Raw genomic sequence first — 18,792 nt, forward strand, 5'->3', positions numbered from 1 at the left:
ACTGAGAACACAGAACACAACTCAGACCTCTAAGAGCTCAGACATAACACTAGACAAAAACACAAGGCTTTTACATACTGCCTGCATGAAAGTAGCTGATACCATATTGACATTTCCTCACAGATAATGTAGGAATAGAAATAAAATGCATAGAAATAAAACAGTAAATACTTGCATGACAGACCCAGGAGCAAACTACTGAGGATCATTCTGAAGTATATGTGTATATTAAAAACTGCTATTACCATAAATAATCAGGGGTTTTTTTGCATATTTATTCATATATTGTTGAAAAGCATAGTAGTAGACTTAAGATAAAATGTTCAAAAACATTGTTTGAAACTAATTTTTCTAAAATGAATGAGTACGTGACTCCCCCTCACCCACATCCTTTCATATCACTAGATGCAAACTTATGACCAACACCTCACACATCACAACACCTACGTGACAGGGGATTAGGTGTACACAGAATTAAAGATAAGCAGAGCTAGCAATGCTGTGGCAGGGGTAGTGGGAACAACGGGGACACACACACAAAAAAATAATTGCTTCACTTGCTGGAGAGGTTAGAAGGCCAACATTATACAAGCAATGGAGCTTTAAGCTTTAACTGTTTCTAACCAAAGGGATGATCAAATGCCAACATTTTGATATATATGTGAAGGAAGAAAACCCAACGTTTCATTTTTAATGTGCATTTTAATGAGTAATACAACTCACCTTTATACTAAGAGCCAAAATTAATTGGAAGTAGCAATTTAATTTGATTCCCTTATCTGACTGTGGAAGGAGAGGCAGTATCATGGTATCTGTCCTACTGATTTAGTGTCTGTTCTTATGATTTCTAAACCAAATGTAATTCATTCTACTTAATTACCAATTTAATGAGCAATATGAAGTTACATAGATGTTGCATTATCTTAAGAACGTATCTGTTGTTTAACATTGTTCTTCTATCTGCCATCTGAGTAACACTAATTCCTCCTACATTGCAGATTTAATCCACAAAGTATATTTTCCAATGTTTTGTCCAAACTAAGTTTAAAAAACAAGGAAAAACATAGTAGTTTATAATTAAAATGTAAGTTGATACAGCAGTTGCAACAGAACTTACATAACTTGTGATATACCTTTTAAGGACAAAAAGCAATGGCTCTGAAAGCTATCATTTCAGAATAGTTTTCATCCAGAGAATATTCTGTCCTAACCAGAATTGGATCCAGCACAATCATGGTACAGTACAACGTTACATAGTTTTTCTGGTCATTTGAGAGAACAAACAGCAAGATCACATTGACCCAGGCTCTCTAAATTACATTACTTGCAACAAGATTTAAGGCTGATTGGAATTTTTCATTCTGAAGAAAGCATGGAAGAGACTGAAAGCTGAAATTAATACTAGTATCACAACAGTGCATGAAGGCCCCCGCTACAGACAGCATTGCTGTTTTACAAAAATCACCTCTACCACATTCTGTCTGCTCATATAAGAAAAAAATCATACACCTTGGTTCAACCCTACAACCAGGGTAACAGTAGAGAGCTCTAATGGGTTTTGATTCTGACATTGCACATAACAGTGCAATGATGCTAACAGAATAACTTCTGTCAGCATATGCTGTGTAGGGATTGCCGAGGTAGAGAAAATGCCAGCACAGCTACAGCAGCAGCAACTACTGTCCAACTGAGATTCAAGTGTGAACATAAACACAAAGAGGTTACCTGAATTTGACAGTACACTCATTCTTAAACCCAGGTACCAATATGTACGGGTACTGTTAACCACTACTCTTAGGTATTTTTAATTTAGAAAAGGGAATCACTGGCAAACAAGGTGCTAAGTGAAACAGATAATCTGCTTATGAGAACATATGAGTTAACCAATTTCAGCAACTACATGACAAAAATCTGGAAAGGTCCTCAAATACTACAGAAATAGCATGAAAATGGAGCAGAAGTATGTTTCTTCTCCTTTCCAGCTGTCTGAAGCCCAAAAGACCTTAAGCTAGTCATTAATGAATTGCTTTGAATCAGTTCCTCCCATTTTTGAGTTCTGACTGTGGAAGTGAGAAAGCTCTGAGGAAAAAGTTGTGAAATGACCTGTAGTTGGAACTTGTTTTCCTGTTTCAGTCGGTAAATCTGTGTATCTGCTTACCCACTTCCCTTAAGGTACAGTTTCCTGGTGGTAGAAAATTCCTACCTACCTGTGCTCAAGACTCTTTACAATAGCGAGTTCTAATGCACTGGAACCAATGCTGCACTACTAAGGTAGCTTCAATCTAATCTCATTGCTTAAAAAAATAAAAATCAAGAACAAATAATCTCTGAATATCAACAAGCTTTTTTTAGAAGATCCTTGCTGCTTGTCTGGATAATCTAAAATACCTTTAATCACTAAGTACAGAAACAGAGCAGTCAGGCAAAACCCATGGAGAGCTTGGGAGGGGGCAGGTGGTGTTGCTAGGCCTTCTCAAGGAGCATATAAATCCTAGGCTGCTCCTCAGGTTCTACAGGTGCCACACACATTCCCTGAATCCCAAGACCTTCTTGTGCAAAATGAGAGCTCTTATCCACTTTCTCAGGAAAGTGACTTTCTCAGGAATGTCACTTTCATCTACAAATCATAGTAAAAATCAACCCTTCCATCATTCTCCACAACTGAGTAGCAAATACTGGTCCAAAGCCGAGGGCCTAAAATATTCTTTCAAACTGCTAAGGACTTAGCTTAATTAGCAATTAAAAGTAAGTAGTACAAAAGATTCCTTTCTCACTGGACTAATGGAGTCGTCATTGTTCTCAGATTTTTGGCCACAATGCAAGCAAGCTCGAAGTTTGCAACTGGCATTACAGGAAAACATCCTACCATTCAAAAGCAAAAAGAGCTGCCATGGGGAAAGAAAAATCAACTAATAAAGAAAAATACAACTTAAGATGACAGCATTTTTACTGGCAGGGAATAAATAGATTGTGATATTCCAATTCCAGCTTTTTCCTCATACAGTTTGGAACACATCTATACTCCCAGATTAATTGAAGACCATCTTCAAGATTAGGCATCACAGTCCTATGCAACAATCATATCCTTACCACACATAATTATCTAAAGAATCCTTACACAGCCTTCCACAACTCTTCCAAGTGTCCCAAATACACCTGCCTCCCCTACAATAGATTTTCATACTACAATACAGTTTTTGCTGTGCTTTCCAATTTTTTTTTTTTTACATAACAAATGTCTCCTTTCCAGGCTCCATTCAACCATTAATACTTTTTTCAAATTATTTGTATCAAATAAACTTTTAAAAATGTCTGATATTGAGACAACACATAGAAAAAGATTCCCAAAACAGCAAAGATGGATATATAATCCCAGAAAACTGTCAAAACTAATACATTTTTTAACACATAAACTTGTAAGTTAACAGAGCCCTTTTAAGGTTGAAAATGAGACCTTATTCTGCTCATTAGTTAACATGGACTGATGGTCTTTGTGATCTCATCTTACTTAGGCAACAAAAATGAACTCTTCTATAAGCATAAACACCACTAAATCCTCCCCACATATAACCAGAAGAGGCATCAGGGCCTTTTCAGCTATTAATTTAAGAAAGACCTCCACTATAAAAACTTAACTTGCTCATCAAATTACATGTGCTCTTATGCTGAAGATATATTTTCATAAGGCCGACAGAAGAGGCTGGCTCAGACATGCATCTCTCATACCGTCTAATGCTTAGTTTTGTTTTCATGCACAACATTTTTTTTATTTATTTCCCCACCACTTACACAAGGAATAGAGTATGTATTGTTCTGATTCAAAATAAGCTGAACAGTTTCTAACTAGGGATTCTTTTTCAGAAAGTATAAAAAGTAAAAGTTATGCTTATCACCCTTTCCTCTGAATTAAAAAAGGAACAAATAAACACTCATTTCTTCTTAAAAACAAGCAAAAAAAAAAAATTTGATTAAGAAGCAAAAAAGACCTTGAAGCCTAATTTGTTGATCTTTTTAACAGGTAACACTTGAAATCAGATAGTCTACAATGAGTTTTGTAGTCTCCCATCTTTGAAAATTTTGTTGGAAGTGTTAATGAAAACACAAATTCAAAGGCTCTGCCCTTCCAACCATGAAAACCCAGAAGAGATTAAAAATACTCAGAAAACACATTTCTGTGCACCACACCAAAGACTATGAATGAGTGAAGTTTTAAGAACCATCATGTATATAATATACCTCTAGTTACTGTCCAGAGCTCCATTAAAGTTTACCAAGAAATGTACTCAATTTTTGTACTTCTTTATTCTTCCCAGTATCATTCCACTTTTTCTTTCCTTCCAGAGATTCTTTATGACATGCTTTATAATGTTATATAATGAATGTTCTCCATTTTTCTTATCCTTCCACTTTATCTTGCACTCTTTCTACACTTCATTGCATTAAACTATACCATTACATTCTCTAGATCAGCATCCCTCTCCCTTACATAGGCTTTCAATTCCATACTTTAAACTATTTCTTGCCCTTTTAACATATCCACCTACATCTTCCATACTTGCTCAGCTTTCTTTATCCTTCAAATATAAAGGCAGCAAAACATCACAGGAGAACAGACACGTGGCAGTTCTCAGTCTTCATTTTCACCTTGAGGAAAGAGCAGAAGCAGTATGTTTCTTTCCTCTTCCTCACCTTGGGGGGTAAGGAGGGAAAAGGGAAGCAGCAGTAGAAGATGAAGACATAGACAAGGCAGCCACTGTTTCTGTTAAAGGGGCAGCTTCCTCTACCATGCCTTAATTTTATTTCAAGAATGGGAGCAGAAGCACTGCTACATTTAGAACTTGCAGCATATAAGTCTTAATTAAACTTTTTCACACACTCCACAAACCCTCCTCAACTTTTTTCTCTATTCTGTTCCTCTCTACCTTGTTTTTAAAATCTTTTGAGACAGGGACCAGCACCATCAAGAGCTTAAATGCTACTTTAAGTTAGTGGTAAGAGATGGTATCCAGGAACAAGAGTCAGGTAGCTGCTGGAAAGCATATACTATGATTTCCACTGCCACCCCCATGCCCCTCCCCATTTGTTTGCATCACTATGTCACCCATTTAATTCCTTGGTTTCCCACTCTTCCTCACATCTAATCTCATAAGTATCCTTTTTCAACCTTTCCTCCACTTTCTTTAACTGAAAATCTCTTCCTTTCACTGTAACACTGTTATTCTGAAAAAACTTCCCAGAAGACTGTTTCATTCCTCCTCTATGGAGGCCTGATCTTCAGTAGGCAGAGATTCAAACATAATTCATAACATACTCAGCCTAGATCCCTCAGCATCTTTCCTTCATTCAGAGCCATATCTGCAATGACATAAAACAGCTTCATAAAAAAGACTTCTACTTCTACAGTCCTTGTTACATATATTCCAGCATTCTCTGCTGCTGGACATATGTTCATATCTGGACCTCTCCTAAGTCTCCTAGGGGCAGTCTTCCTTCAGAGAGAGTAACGAAGCTCGGCCAACTGTGCTCATTCCATCTCTCCTTTCAAAAAACAACTATAATCCTGGCAACCTGTGCTTCCAAAATACATATAATTCCATCCCCCCATAAGAAAACAAGGGAGCAAACCTTTCTGCTCCAGCAACAGTTTTATAAATATGCCTTGCAGAAACAGCATAACACTAACAGGACCCATCCTAGCCTCCCAAGTCTCTCTCTCTTAAAGCACCTGTACAGCCTTTTTTGAGTCTGCACTATGACCCGTATTCACAGAATCACAGAATACCAGGTTGGAAGGGACCTCAAGGATTATCTGGTCTAAACTTTCTTGGCAAAAGCACAGTCTTGACAAGATGACCCAGCACCCTGTCCAGCTGAATCTTAAAAGTGTCCAGTGTTGGGGAATCCACCACTTCCCTGGGGACATTATTCCAATGTTTCTCACTGTGAAAAATTTTCCTTGTGTCCAGTCAGAATCTCCCCAGGAGTAACTTGTACCCATAACCCCTCATCTTTTCCATGTGACTCCCTGTAAAAAGGGAGTCTCCATCTTCTTTGTAGCCACCCTTTAAATACTGGAACATGGTAATAAGGTCTCCCCTAATCCTTCTCTTCTCAAGGCTGGACAAACCCAATTCTCTCAGCCTTTCCTCACAAGGCAGGCTTCCCAATCCTTTGATTGTCTTTGTGGCCCTTCTCTGGACCCTCTCCAGCCTGTCCACACCTTTTTTGTATAGCGGAGACCAAAACTGAACACAGTATTCCAGGTGTGGCCTGACAAGCACTGAGTAGAGTGGGATAATGACTTCCTTATCTCTGCTGGTGATGCCCCTGTTGATACAACCCAGCATCCCCTGGGCTTTCTTTGCCACAGCAGCTCACTGTCACTCCTATCGAGCTTGTTGTCCACCAGGACCCCCAGGGCCCTTTCCACAGAGCTGCTCCCCAGCCAGGTAGATCCCAGCCTGTGCTGCACTCCTGGATTATGTTTTCCCAGGTGCAAGACCTTACACTTGTCCTTGCTGAACTTCATAAGGTTTTTGTTAGTCCACTCTTCCAGCCTATCCAGGTCTTCCTGTAGGGTGACTCTCCCTTCCAAAGAGTCCACTTCCCCACTCAGTATCGTCAGCGAACTTCATCAGGGAACACTTGATCCCATTATCCAGATGACTTATGAAGATATTAAACAGCATTGGGCCCAGTATCGATCTCTGGGGGACCCCACTTGTGACAGGTTGCCAGTTTGAAAAGGAGCCTGTGGGTGCAGCCTGTCAGCCAGTTCCCCACCCACCACACAGACCACTTGTCTAGACTGTAACGCATCAGTTTCTCTAGGAGGAGGCTGTAGGAATCCTCATCAAAAGCCTTGGAAAAATCCAGGTAGACAATGTCCACCGCTCACCCCACATCAGCCGAGCAGGTTACTGTGTCATAGAAGGCAATCAGGTTTGCCAAACATAATTTGCCCTTGGTGAATCTGTGCTGGCTTTTCCCAACCACATGCTTCATGTAACTTGTGATAGCCCCCAGGAAGATTCGTTCCATGACTTTCCCAGGTACCGAAGTAAGACTGATGGGCCTATAATTTCCTGGATCCTCCTTTAAGCCCTTCTTGTAGATGGGGGAGACATTTGCCTTCTTTCAGTCTTCTGAGACATCCCCCAGTCTTCAAGACTTCTCAAAGACTATGGAGAGCGGCCTCGCAACTACAGCAGCCAGCTCTCTTAAACACCCTTGGGTGGATAATACTAAGGTCCATCAATCTGTAGGGGTCAAGCTCCTGTAATAGTTCGCACACCAACTCTTCCTTCACTGACAGTGGGTCTGTCTTTGCATTGACCTGGATTTTTGTTCCCAAGACCTGAATCCCAGCAGCAAGACAGAGGTGAAGGAAGTGTTGAGCACCTCTGCCTTTTCAGCGTTGCTGGTGACTAATTCACCTCTCCTGTTTAACAGCGGGCCAATATTTTCCTTCTGTTTCTGCTTGTTGTTTACGTACCTGAAGAGCCCTTTCTTGTAGTTTCTTACATCTCTGGCCAATTTCAATGCAAGCTGAGCTTTTGTTTTTCCAACTGCATGGCTGCACACCCTGGCAATACCCTTGCACCCTGGCAACACCCTTGTAATTCTCAGCAGTATTCACCCACTTTTCATCTCTGTTATGCTTCTCTTTTGGTTTTGAGCAGACTCAGAAGCTCACAGTTAAGCCAAGGGGGTCTCTTGCTCTGCTTACTTCCCTTACCTTTAAAAGGGAATGACCCATTTTTGTGCTTCCAGTAGGGCATTCTTGAAAACCTTCCAGCACTCGCTAGCTCCTTTATCCTCCATGGAAGCTTCCCATGGAATCCCTCCCAAGTGAGCTCTGAGCAAGCTGAAGTTTGCTCTGCTAAAACCTAAGATCTTTGTCTTAGCAGTAACCTTCAGTATTGGTTATTTAAAACTAAAGAGTTTTCCATTTTTACTAGACTACTTTTGATTCGAATCAGTTCTCCAGCCTGATTCATCACACAGGCCCAAAAATGGTTTCACTAGCACATATGAGAAACAACAGAGAGTACTTAAAATTCTGTTACCTAGAGGGAGAATACACAAAACTAAAGCCTTAACTTCAATTCATTATTCTACTCTAGATTCCTGTGCAAGTAAGTTTTCAAATCATAAGATAATGAAACCAGTGCTTAAATAAAAAGTTAAAATGGCAACTGCAATGGAAGTAATGTAATACTACCCCAAAAATAAAAGACCTATTGGCTCTATTTTAAAAGCCGTTGCGCTGGATCTTTTGTCTAATGCTGAAAATGGTATCCTGAAATTGTTCAGAATTTTTAAATTCTCAAAATGCAAGCAGAAATTTAATGGAAAGCACATTCACAATTCAATCTGTTTTAGACTTTAAAAACCAATCTATATCATGAAGTGAATCATAATCCTCAAAACGCCACTATGAGAAAAGGAAATGACTTAAAGCCATTTTAACAAACAATTAATTTAACAACTTACCACAAAGGAAATTCATACGTAGACATACAGTGTTCTGGTTGTAATTCATAGCACATTTTTAGGCACTCCCTTTACAAAACTATAAATGAGCTCTTAATTCTACATCTTAATTAAACAAGCTTCTTCAGTGAACACTATGTAGCAAATGCAAGAACCATAAAGGAAGCTATTTTGTCAAAACAGCTCTGATTGTAATCCATGTGTCCTCTCATACTCTATAAAGTGTAAGCATCTGAGAAAGAATATTCTTCAACTCCCAAACACACTTAAGGGGCCTTCTGTTCATTAAGACAGTATTTTATTTACATAAGGAATACTTTCCTATCATTCTTTACATACAAAGAATAGTATTCAGCATCAAGAGTAATACTTTATCCAACTGCAAAATGTTGACAGAGGCTCATTTTTAAAATGCACCATTCAACAAACTTTATTAAGTCCACAAGCAAACTGTCAAATGGCTCATACTACTTTTGACAGTATCAGTATAACTAGTCTTGAAAACAAGCTTTGAACAGACTAGTCTTGAACAGGCCAGTCTCAAAAAAAGCCTTTTCCATGAGAGGAATTACAATTACTACAGCTATTTCTTTAATGTGCCTATCTGTAAATCAAACACAAAATAAAATATTTAATTATTTTCCCTTGCTTTACAGAACTTCCCTGGTCCAAAAAACAGATTAGACTATATCAAACACAGTTCCTCTCTTTCCTCGTAACAAAAATGTGCTGTAAGGTACCAAAGATTACCCTCTCAGGTACACCTGTACAAATCCTGGCAGCCTTCTGTTGGGCTCCATACAGGACCATTTAGTTCCATTTTGTCTGTTTTTACCTACAAAGAAGTATTCTGCTAGGGAACAAGATTAACTTTGTTAACATTTGTAACAAAGACAGTCAACTGGTCTCTATAATGACACCTGAAGTTTAATAAGCATCACTTCAATTTTTAATTGTGAAGATACATTATTCAAATGTTACACTTCAAACACCATAGCTGCAGAACCTCACCAAGAAGGAAGGTTAAAACAAAAAGTACCTTACATGAGTTGGACATGTAAAATACTAGGTATGAAACTAAAGGACTGGAAGTTGTATACACATACCTAGATGCATTCAGAGCGAGCACGATAACAGTTCAGCTTCTAGAATTATCTGGTCCAATACTAAAACCTGCCACCTAACTCAGATATGTATTCACCTCAGACTCACAGCCCATCTGCTTAATTCATTTCTGCAGAAGCTGATCTAAGACCTTTACAGCAGTAACTAGTTTTATACAACTATTTTAGTATACTTGAACTACAAATATACACATTTCCTTCCCTTTCAGTCTGTTCAAAATACTGCAAAATCCCTCCCATTACCCAAAAATCGCATCAGTTGAAAACCAAGAACAGTATTTGTCCACTAACCAGAGATCAACCTGAAGTTTAATTCATGAATCTGTAAGGCTGGAAACCAAAGCTTAATTTCTCCACAGAACATAAATTTGCCTAATTCTCAGTAGGATAAAGAACAACAGTGGGCTATGGCCTAGGATTCTGGTACTGAAAAGTCCTGTGACAAATGTTAATCAGTATAAAATCACTTTACAGCCGTAAACATTTTCCATGACTCTCCTTAATTTTGTATCATCTTACTAATGTAATGAAAACAAATGGTTCTACGCACAGAGTTATCCAAGTATGAAACATCTACACTTTTCTAAAATGGTATAACAAACATATGGTATAGCTTTTAGATGATTCTTTCAACACTTAGTTCAGATGGTATCAATACTTGCAGATAGTCTTACCTCTAATTATCAAGTCCACTCAACCCATTACAGTGAACAAACAGCTATAAAGGCTGGCAAGAGGCACAGAGACATGCTTTTCACAAGCAGAAAGCACACCTGAATACTATGTATAGGCAAAAACTTTAGATTGTCTTATTTCCTCCTCACATATGGTACCTGAGATTACCTGTATAGAAATTTGAAAGCTAGAGTCCACGAGTATTGTGATGCACAGATGGATCAATGGAAGGACTTCAGTGGTTAAATTACTGGAATGGAATTGAAGGAAAACAATTGTGTCCCATCCTTGCCACAGGTTTTCTTCACTTTCAAAAATTAAATAATTTATCAAAACCTCTATGCCTCAGCTGCTAAAATACAATAATATTTCTCTCTCTTCTTCATCCCAAATTGCTGCCCGCCTTGTCTATTTCATTATTAAGTCAGTAGGGCGTGAATTATCTTAAGCCTATGCATATGTATCATTTAAAGAAATGGACCACTTCAGTCTCCAGATTCAGCAGACCAGTACTCAGAAGCTACAATATGTAAAATTTATTCCATAATAAACATGAAAACCTACTATAACAAAGAAAAATCTTATATTGTATTCCCCATTGTCTCCTGATAGCAAACATAAAGCTTACCCAAATGCAAATACCAATATGCTAGCTGTCCTGTAATCTTTAAGTACACTTCTACAAAAGCGTGTTGTTTGTAGAGATGAGGTCCATCTTTGCCTTTCCATTAGCATATTAAAATGACAACTGTAACATTTGAAACTTCATCAAATTCCTTGCCTTCAGGAAGTAGTAACAACACTGCACTTTAAACTTAAACATCCAAAACATTCAAGAACGTGTGCTTTGAGCAATAAAAAACACTATTTTAAAGAAATATGCCTTAAACATTAGTTTTGAAAGTATCACAACATGCCAAGTGTCTCGTACTTAAACAAAAGGCACTGTGTAAAGTCCTTTTTTATACCAGATGAAGTATAAACATTGCAAACCTATAACTAACTCTTTAAGAACCAGGACAGATAAATATCACATAGACTGTATTTGTAATTTCGAAGTATAAACATGGTACAACCATGAACTATAGAATGTGCCATACATTACACCTTAATTGGATCCTAAAAAACCCTACCCAAATAACATAAAGCCCAAATTGCATACAGAAAAAAACTGATCCTAAAAAAAAAAAAATCTATGTCAGTCCCAATTATCCAATAAACACAACATTTTTACCTCAAATCTTTCCACTTCCAGACACCTTCAAAGAAAGCTAGAAAACCAGTCCCACTCGTAACACAATTTACAAAATTTTAACCAACTTCAACTTGTTTCACATTAACTGACAGCGTACTAGATAATAACTAAGAAATGCAGAATGTATTTTAAAAAAACATAAAGGAACAGCTCAGACATAATTTTCAATTGGAGAGGCTGCCTACTTCCTGGAATGCTCTACAAATGTCTCATGGTACCAATCCCCAGTTTCTCAATTCCCAGTGCTGCCATTATATACGGCAAACACTGTAATTCTTTCTAAAGCAATATTTCTTTGTTCTGATGAAAACAAATTAAGCCAAAATGTTTCCAAAGTTATTAAAAAAACCCACTTTACTACACCTAATCTCCTAAAATGTTTTCCTGCATAATTATTTTACAAGCAGTCTGTTAAAATTAAAACTGAGGATATTTAATTATAGATTAGTAGAAAATTAACATTAATGTCAACACTAAAGGGACAAAGTCAATATATACTAATTCACACTGTCCGGAACTATTTTTAAACAAGTAACACCTACAATTGTAAGAAAGATGAAAGAATATTGTCACTGTGCACTTATTTGGTATGCTTAATAAAAGCACAGATAATCACTTTGTTAATTTTGTCAACACATATGGCCTCTATACAAAGGAAATACCATTTTTAAAATCAGCTGGAAAACAAAAGAGCTGCGAAACCACAAGAGGTGTAACACAGAGACCAAAAACTGGCATACTGCATGGAACTATTTCACCTCTCTTTAAATTGACTTAAACATCAATAATTTTAAATGGAAACATGCTTCCAATTTTGTCTACAGGATATGACAAACTGATTAAACTCTATGAATAGGAATTAACAAGCATCTTATACCCAGTACATTAGAGAAGCTACATCAACCTAAATCTGTATAGAAGCCAAATAATTATAGCTTATGAAACGGAGGTTTGTCAACTGAAAGAAAGTCAACTTTGGCTAAACACTGGAAGTACCATTTAAAAAAAAAAAAAAAAAAGGAAGGAAGAAAAAGAAAAAGGAAATGCTTTGCAATTCACTTCCAATACAATGGATGTCCTCCCCTCCCCACCCCCTTCAAGTAATCTTTAAGCTTCACCTCCTGCCAGAGAAGTCTTCCTGGGAGAAAGAGACCTCAAGATAACTGCAGGGGTTTTGGTTGGGGTTTTTTTGATCCACATTAATGTTCTTGTCAACTACAGAAGCTAACAGTGAGCACCTTCTATACAAAACTGGCTACATTGGATTTTCAGCATTTCAACCAGTTTGAAAAGTGACCTCTCTTTCAATTTCCCTCTTCTCTTCCCCCAAAACCACACTCTAGCTGCAAACTATGATATTCAAGTTCCTTTTCTGCAAACCAAATACAAAATTTTTGACAACAGAAAATTCTCTTCCTCTGTCAACCATACTAACAATGTGTATACATCATTACAGGAAAGTCTGATTTCTTCTGGCTTTTCACATACCCCCAATACATGGAGCAACAATATTCCTGACCTTTAGTCTGTATCTTCAGTAATTCATAAAACTGTATAGATCTGATGTCTTATCTGCTCTTTTGATTTGCTACACCCAGCAGCAGGACTCAGCTTAGTTCATGATACTACAGCCATATATCCTACAAAGCAGAACCACCATAAAAGGGGGACTGCAGTCCAGACTTGGAGCATGAATAAAACCCACAACTATATTAAGGCTCCAGACACGAAGCTCCCTCCATCCCTGAAAGAGATCACAGAATCACAGATCCCAGATTTCTTCTTATTAAACTCTGTCAGGGTATGGCTTCATTAAAACCAGAGTTCCCACTGCAAAGGCTTCATGAGATCTCCTGGTCGGCCTGCAAATGGCTTGAGCTAACACACTGCCTCCTGCCGAGTGCGCCCCAGCAAAAACGCGAGCAGTACCTCCTCCTATTGAGGCACCGAATTTAAGTCCACGACCGAATCCCGCTGCTGCACAAGTACCCGTGCGGGTAACGGAGCAGCTCCCTCCACACTTGCAACCCCGGACCTCACCTCCCACCCCGACAGTCTCCTCAGACACGTACACTGCTCCTACCACCTTAACCACAGGTAACCAGGGAACACTGTCAGGCGCTCACAGAAGACACGCCGCTACAGCCTGCCTTTCTAACAGGTTCAATAGCGGGTGTACTATTCTCCCATCGAGGGGAGTACTGACAAATTTCTGCCTCTGTGAAGGATTCCTCTGGAAACATGACTCAATGGTTTTCCCTACCTGCTGTACTTGCACATAAATCTCACATTACTTTATAATGCGCTGGCTTGTAGATTCTTAAATCAGTCAGTTAGGATTTCCTAATTGTGGAGCCTAGGGTCTTTGTTATAGCTGTTGTTGCTTCATGCACAAAAGGAAAGATTTTGTTACTAACACTGTAAAGCCTATTAATTAAACACACATATATATGGCCACACTTTCTACAATAAAAGTAACTGTTATACAGAATTAAAAGTGATTTGCTAGATTAATTACTCTGAACCTTCCCATAGAGTGTAGACTGTATGAAGCGTCACACACACAGAAAAGGAATTAAGTAAAAACATCTTAAAAATAACAACTTATCGATAACAGTAATTGAAACACATGCACATTCCCTGAAAGTAAAAAGCACAAACAAAACCAAAGCTGATTCAAGCCAAGAAATTTGTCTCAAACATCTCTGTGCTGAACAGTAACATTTTAATCTTTCTACTTCCTTAACAATGTACTTTTCTCAGAGACAAGTTTTACCAAGAACATGCTTTGTGAGTTAGTGTGCAATTCATAAATGTCAAAAACACTGTCAGAAAACTGAGATGAAATATCAAAATATTTAGTTGTTGCTTTTTTTTTTAGTATTCACGGCATGGATTTATGCATTGACACAGTAGGAGAACATACAATGATATTTCTAGAAATATACTTCAAAATTCTCAAAATGCCCCACAACTTCCGTCATCTCAAACAAACTGTATATACTAAAACTTTAATTGACTGGCATAAAAAAGAAAAGCCATTATATGCAAGAAAGGACTCAAAACTCAACTAATATGGTGAACTGCTGTCCGCATTACTTAATTTTACAGTGTGCAAAATAAAAATTAACCTAGTGACGTTATGCAACAGATGATCTAATTACATATGATGCTTTTATTTTCTATCTGGCATCCTTAAGCTCTATCCCATAGATGGTTCTCTCTAACATTTCCGATAGCCTCAACAGCATGTACAGAGCAGACATTAATTCTGGCCCACTAACAGTTAACATACATTATTTAACTGGTCTGACATGTCACTCCACTACCTTTTTGATTTATCAGAAGTACTCTTATAAATAACTCTGAAAATCAAAAGGAAACCACTAGATTTCTTAAAATATAAGCACAAAGAAGAGTGTACTTGCTTTTACTTCCATCTCTCCCCCCTCCCCCCACGTCCTGACATTGAGCTCTTCCAATCATGCCAGAAATAAACATCCAAACACAAGTAACGGCCTAGCCTACCGAATTCAACACGCCTTAGAGTTAAGTCTTCAGATCAACCAAGACCAGCAACAGAAGAAAATTCTTCACGTGAAAATACCAGCGTTCAGCACGGGCACAACAATAGGATGAACAAAGTGTCAAATGCAACGCTACTGACAGGAACAAGTCAGAAAGCAGGAACCAGAAGAACAGAGTCCCCTGCTTCAACCGTGTGGTATTTTAAAAACAGCTCGACTTATTCTGTTACCCAAACGTTTCCTTCGCCTTTAGCCTTTAAATAGCAGACACTCAGCCTGCACAGCCTTTGTCAGCAGCTTACGGATGGGCAGCAGAATGTGCTACAGGTTGATAAGGAGGACGCCAGCGTTGCAAACGCCCTGCCCGCAGCAGGGAAGCACCCACAAAGAAGTTGCAATGCGCAGGAGAGTTTCCCTCGACGTTCACCGGGTGCTTCTCGCTCCGGGCGACGTGCGTATTCGTTCCCGGTGTTTGTTTCGTGTTTACCTCCCCCTCCCCCCCCCCCCCCCCCCCGCCCCTTCTCTTTCTCCTCCCTGTCCGGCCATCTTGGGCCGACAGGAGCAGCCATTACTTAACTAAATGACAGGGCCAACAACTTTTCACAGAAACAAACATCTCGCTCAAAAGGCCGGCCGGGTTCCAGCAACCTGCGGGCCGTCCCGCTCCCTGTCAAGCCGCCCGGCGGCGGGGCCGTCGGGGAGGGGGGGGGGGGGGGGGGGGGGGGCGAGCGAGACACGGCGCTCGGCGAAGACCCTGGCACGCCGGAGGCGGCCGGGCCCGGAGAGTAAACAAGTCCCTCGGCGACGGGCAGCGGGAGTCGCTCAGCGCCGCGCCCGCCCCGCCGCGGCCCGGCCCGTTTCGCCCCCCCCTTCCCCCGGCTCCGGGTCAGCTTCTCCCCGCCACGCCGCCAGCCGCAACGGCCCCGGGCAGGGCGCGCGCAGCCGCCGGCCCCCGCCGCGCGGGGCGAAAATCACGAGGGAGGGTCCGGGGAGAGGCCAACGTCAGCAGAGCCTCGCGCGCGCCCTCCCCGCCCCCCCCCCCCCCCCCCCCGCCTCCTCCTCCTCCTCCCCCTCCCTCCCCCGCGCCCCCTCCCCCGCCCCGCTTGGCTTTTGCTCCCGGCCCCGGGCTCCGGCCCGGCCCGCTGGCACTTTCCCGTCCCGGGGCTGGACGGACACCCGCAAAAGTGTCCGGAGCGGAGCCCGCAAGGCCGCGCTCCCTTCGTCCCACACCCGGCCCCGCTCGGCTCCCTCCCGCGCGGGAGGTCGCGCTGACTACGCGGGGGGTGGGGGTGGGGGGGGTAGGGGTGGGGGGGAAGGGGCAAAGGCGGCAGCGACGCGTGAGGAGACGGCGGCGGGGGGCGAGGCGGAGCGCCCTGCCGCCCGCCGAGACGTGCGTCCGCGGATGTGGCGGTGCCACACTCACACACACTCACACACACACACTCGCACCCAGATGCACACTTGCACGCACACACTCACCGTGCGGACCCGGGGGACCGGAGGGAGGGGGCGGCTGGGCCGGGCCGGCTCCCTCCCCTCCCCCCCTTCCCCCCCCCAGCCCCGCTCCACATCCACCCTCGCGCTTACCTTTAACAGCAAGGCCTTCGTTCTGGCGCCATCTTCATGAAGCCTCAGAAATCCGAAGAGTCGGCTGCAGAAGGGGAGCGGGCGGGAGGGAGGGGAGAGAGGCACCAGCGTTAGCGAGAGTCAGCCCCCCGCACGGGCAGGCAGGCAGGCTCGCTCCCGGCGGGCGAGGGCAGAGCGCGGCGGCGGGGGCCGGGAGCCCGCACACGGGCACACACGCACTCCCGAGCGGGGAGCCGCGGGCAGGGGAGGGGGGGGACACGGAGGGAGCGCGGGCCGAGCCGGGACACGGAGGCGGCCGGGGCGGAGTGGGGAGCGGGTACCTGTCGATGCCGGATAGGGCTTCTCTCTCCTCGGCTGTCAAGCTGGCGAAGTCCTCCTCGCTCTGGCCGCTCGCTTTCCCCGCCGCCATTTTCTTTTCCTCATCACCGAAAGGAGCAGCAGAGGCGGCGGCAGCGGCGAGCGACACTCCGCACGATTTCATGGAAACGCAGCGTAATTAACTCACGATCGCAACCCCCCCCCCTGCGCGCCCCCAACACCCCCCAGCGCCGGGCGGGGCGGGGTGCCCGACACACACACACACCACAACTTTTATTACAACAACAACAGCCGGCAGGGAGGGGGAGGGAGGGAGGGAGGGAAGGAGGGAGGGAGGGAGGGGAGAGGGAGGGAGGCGGGGGGAAGCCCCGCTGCTTGGAGGAGGAGGGAGGGGGGAGGGAGGGAGCCCCAGCGCTGGAGACTCGGGGGAGGGAGGGAGGAGTGGGGGGGGGGGGGAAAGGAGGAGGAGGAGGAGGAGGCGGCGGCGGCTGCTGCGGTGGCGGATGGCGGCGGAGCGGTGTTTACATCGCGGCGGCGCCGCTCGCCCCGGCGGCGAGGGGCGCGGGGAGCCGGGGTGACAGGGGCCCCGCCCGCCCTGCCGCGCGGGGTGTGTTTGCCGCCTGTACAAACTTCCCCAGCAGCTGCCCAAAGTTGTTGTAATTGTGTCACACAGCGAACCCCACGCCGCCACCGTGACCCCCCCTCCACGCCCGCCCGCCCGGGCCCACGCAGCCAATCGCCGCCTCCGCGGCGCCGCACGTGACCTTTGTTGACTTACGTCAGTCATAGCGCTCTTCCACTGCTGCGCTTCGGCTTGGTTGGCCTTCGGCGCCCGCCCCCCTCGTTCCATTGGTTGGTGTCTGAGGGAGGGGGAGGGGTCTCAGGGATTCGCGGCTTATGAGAGGCCGGACAGACTGTCAGTCAGAGAAGCTTTGCGATTACCCAGCGCCAGCAGGTTCGGCGTGCGCCTTTAAAAACCGTAGGACCAGAAGGCGGGGGAGGTGGGGGGGGGGGGGTTCGGGAGTGGCGGGTATTGGGGGTGGGAGGAGGAGGAGGGCGGGTTGCGCTCACGGGCGGAGTTGCGTAACGGGGGCTCCGGGCTGGGGGAGTGGACGCCGCTGAGGAAGCGGGCCTCGCTAGCGCCCGGCGGGTGGGGGCCGCGCCGCACGGGCTGAGGGAGAGCCGCACTCGCTCGCTCGCTCGCCCGCCCGCCCTGGCCTGGGCGCGGGGCGTGGCGTCTTGGCACAACCGGAAAATAATGGCTTCCCCGCGCGGGGAGCAGGGACGGTGTTGGCTCCGTGCGCTCGGGCCGCGGGGGAGAGGAGGCGCCGCCGCCCGAGGGAGGGGTGGTTGGGTGACGCCCGCGCAGAAGGGCGGCGGCGGCGGCCGAAGCCGAGGGCAGCCCCCGTAGCACAGCAGTTGGCTTCGCCGGCCCCGGGAAGCGGAGGCGCCGGCGTCCGGTTCGCGGCTGCCGCCGCCCGCTCGCGGCGGGGCAGGGACTCTCCGGCGGCGAGGGAGCGGCCGTTGGCCCGCCGCCGCCGCCCCTCAAAGGCCGAGCGCGTGGCGGGGCTCGAGGCGTGCGGCGCGCGCGTGGAGGGCGGGGCGGGGCGGCTTCCCCCCGCGCGCCCCGCCCCGCCCCCGGGAGCCAGTGACAGGTGGAGCGGCGCCCGCCGGCGCGAGCCCCGCGGCCGTCACGTGGGGGGGTGGGACGCAGGCGCGCGGGAGCGCTCTCGCGAGGCCGCGGCCGCCCGCAGGCGCGAGGGCGGGGGCGGCGCCGGCGGCGGGACCGAGCGTGGCCGCCGGACAGTGC

General features: G+C 44.6%; 1 protein-coding gene across 14 annotated transcripts in view; it reads right to left on the bottom strand.

Moving 5' to 3' along the window:
• The window catches only part of KDM6A (lysine demethylase 6A), a 165,016-nt gene extending 147,734 nt beyond the window's left edge, over nt 1-17,282 (bottom strand). For 8 of the 14 annotated variants that reach the window (XM_074814498.1, XM_074814492.1, XM_074814490.1 and 5 more), the window contains exons 1-2: nt 16,985-17,281; nt 16,665-16,728 (exon numbers count right to left, since the gene is read on the bottom strand). In XM_074814498.1, the coding sequence (XP_074670599.1) occupies nt 16,665-16,728; nt 16,985-17,145 (225 nt within the window). In that variant the 5' untranslated portion in view covers nt 17,146-17,281. Of the gene's footprint in view, nt 1-15,078; nt 15,570-16,664; nt 16,729-16,984 lie in introns of those variants that run through there. The other 6 variants (XM_074814499.1, XM_074814495.1, XM_074814494.1 and 3 more) reach the window with 3 other exon arrangements.
• Between the last annotated feature and the right edge of the window lie 1,510 nt (nt 17,283-18,792).

The sequence above is a fragment of the Strix aluco genome, chromosome 2 (genome assembly GCF_031877795.1).
Source record: "Strix aluco isolate bStrAlu1 chromosome 2, bStrAlu1.hap1, whole genome shotgun sequence".
Classification (NCBI taxonomy): Eukaryota; Metazoa; Chordata; class Aves; order Strigiformes; family Strigidae; genus Strix; species Strix aluco.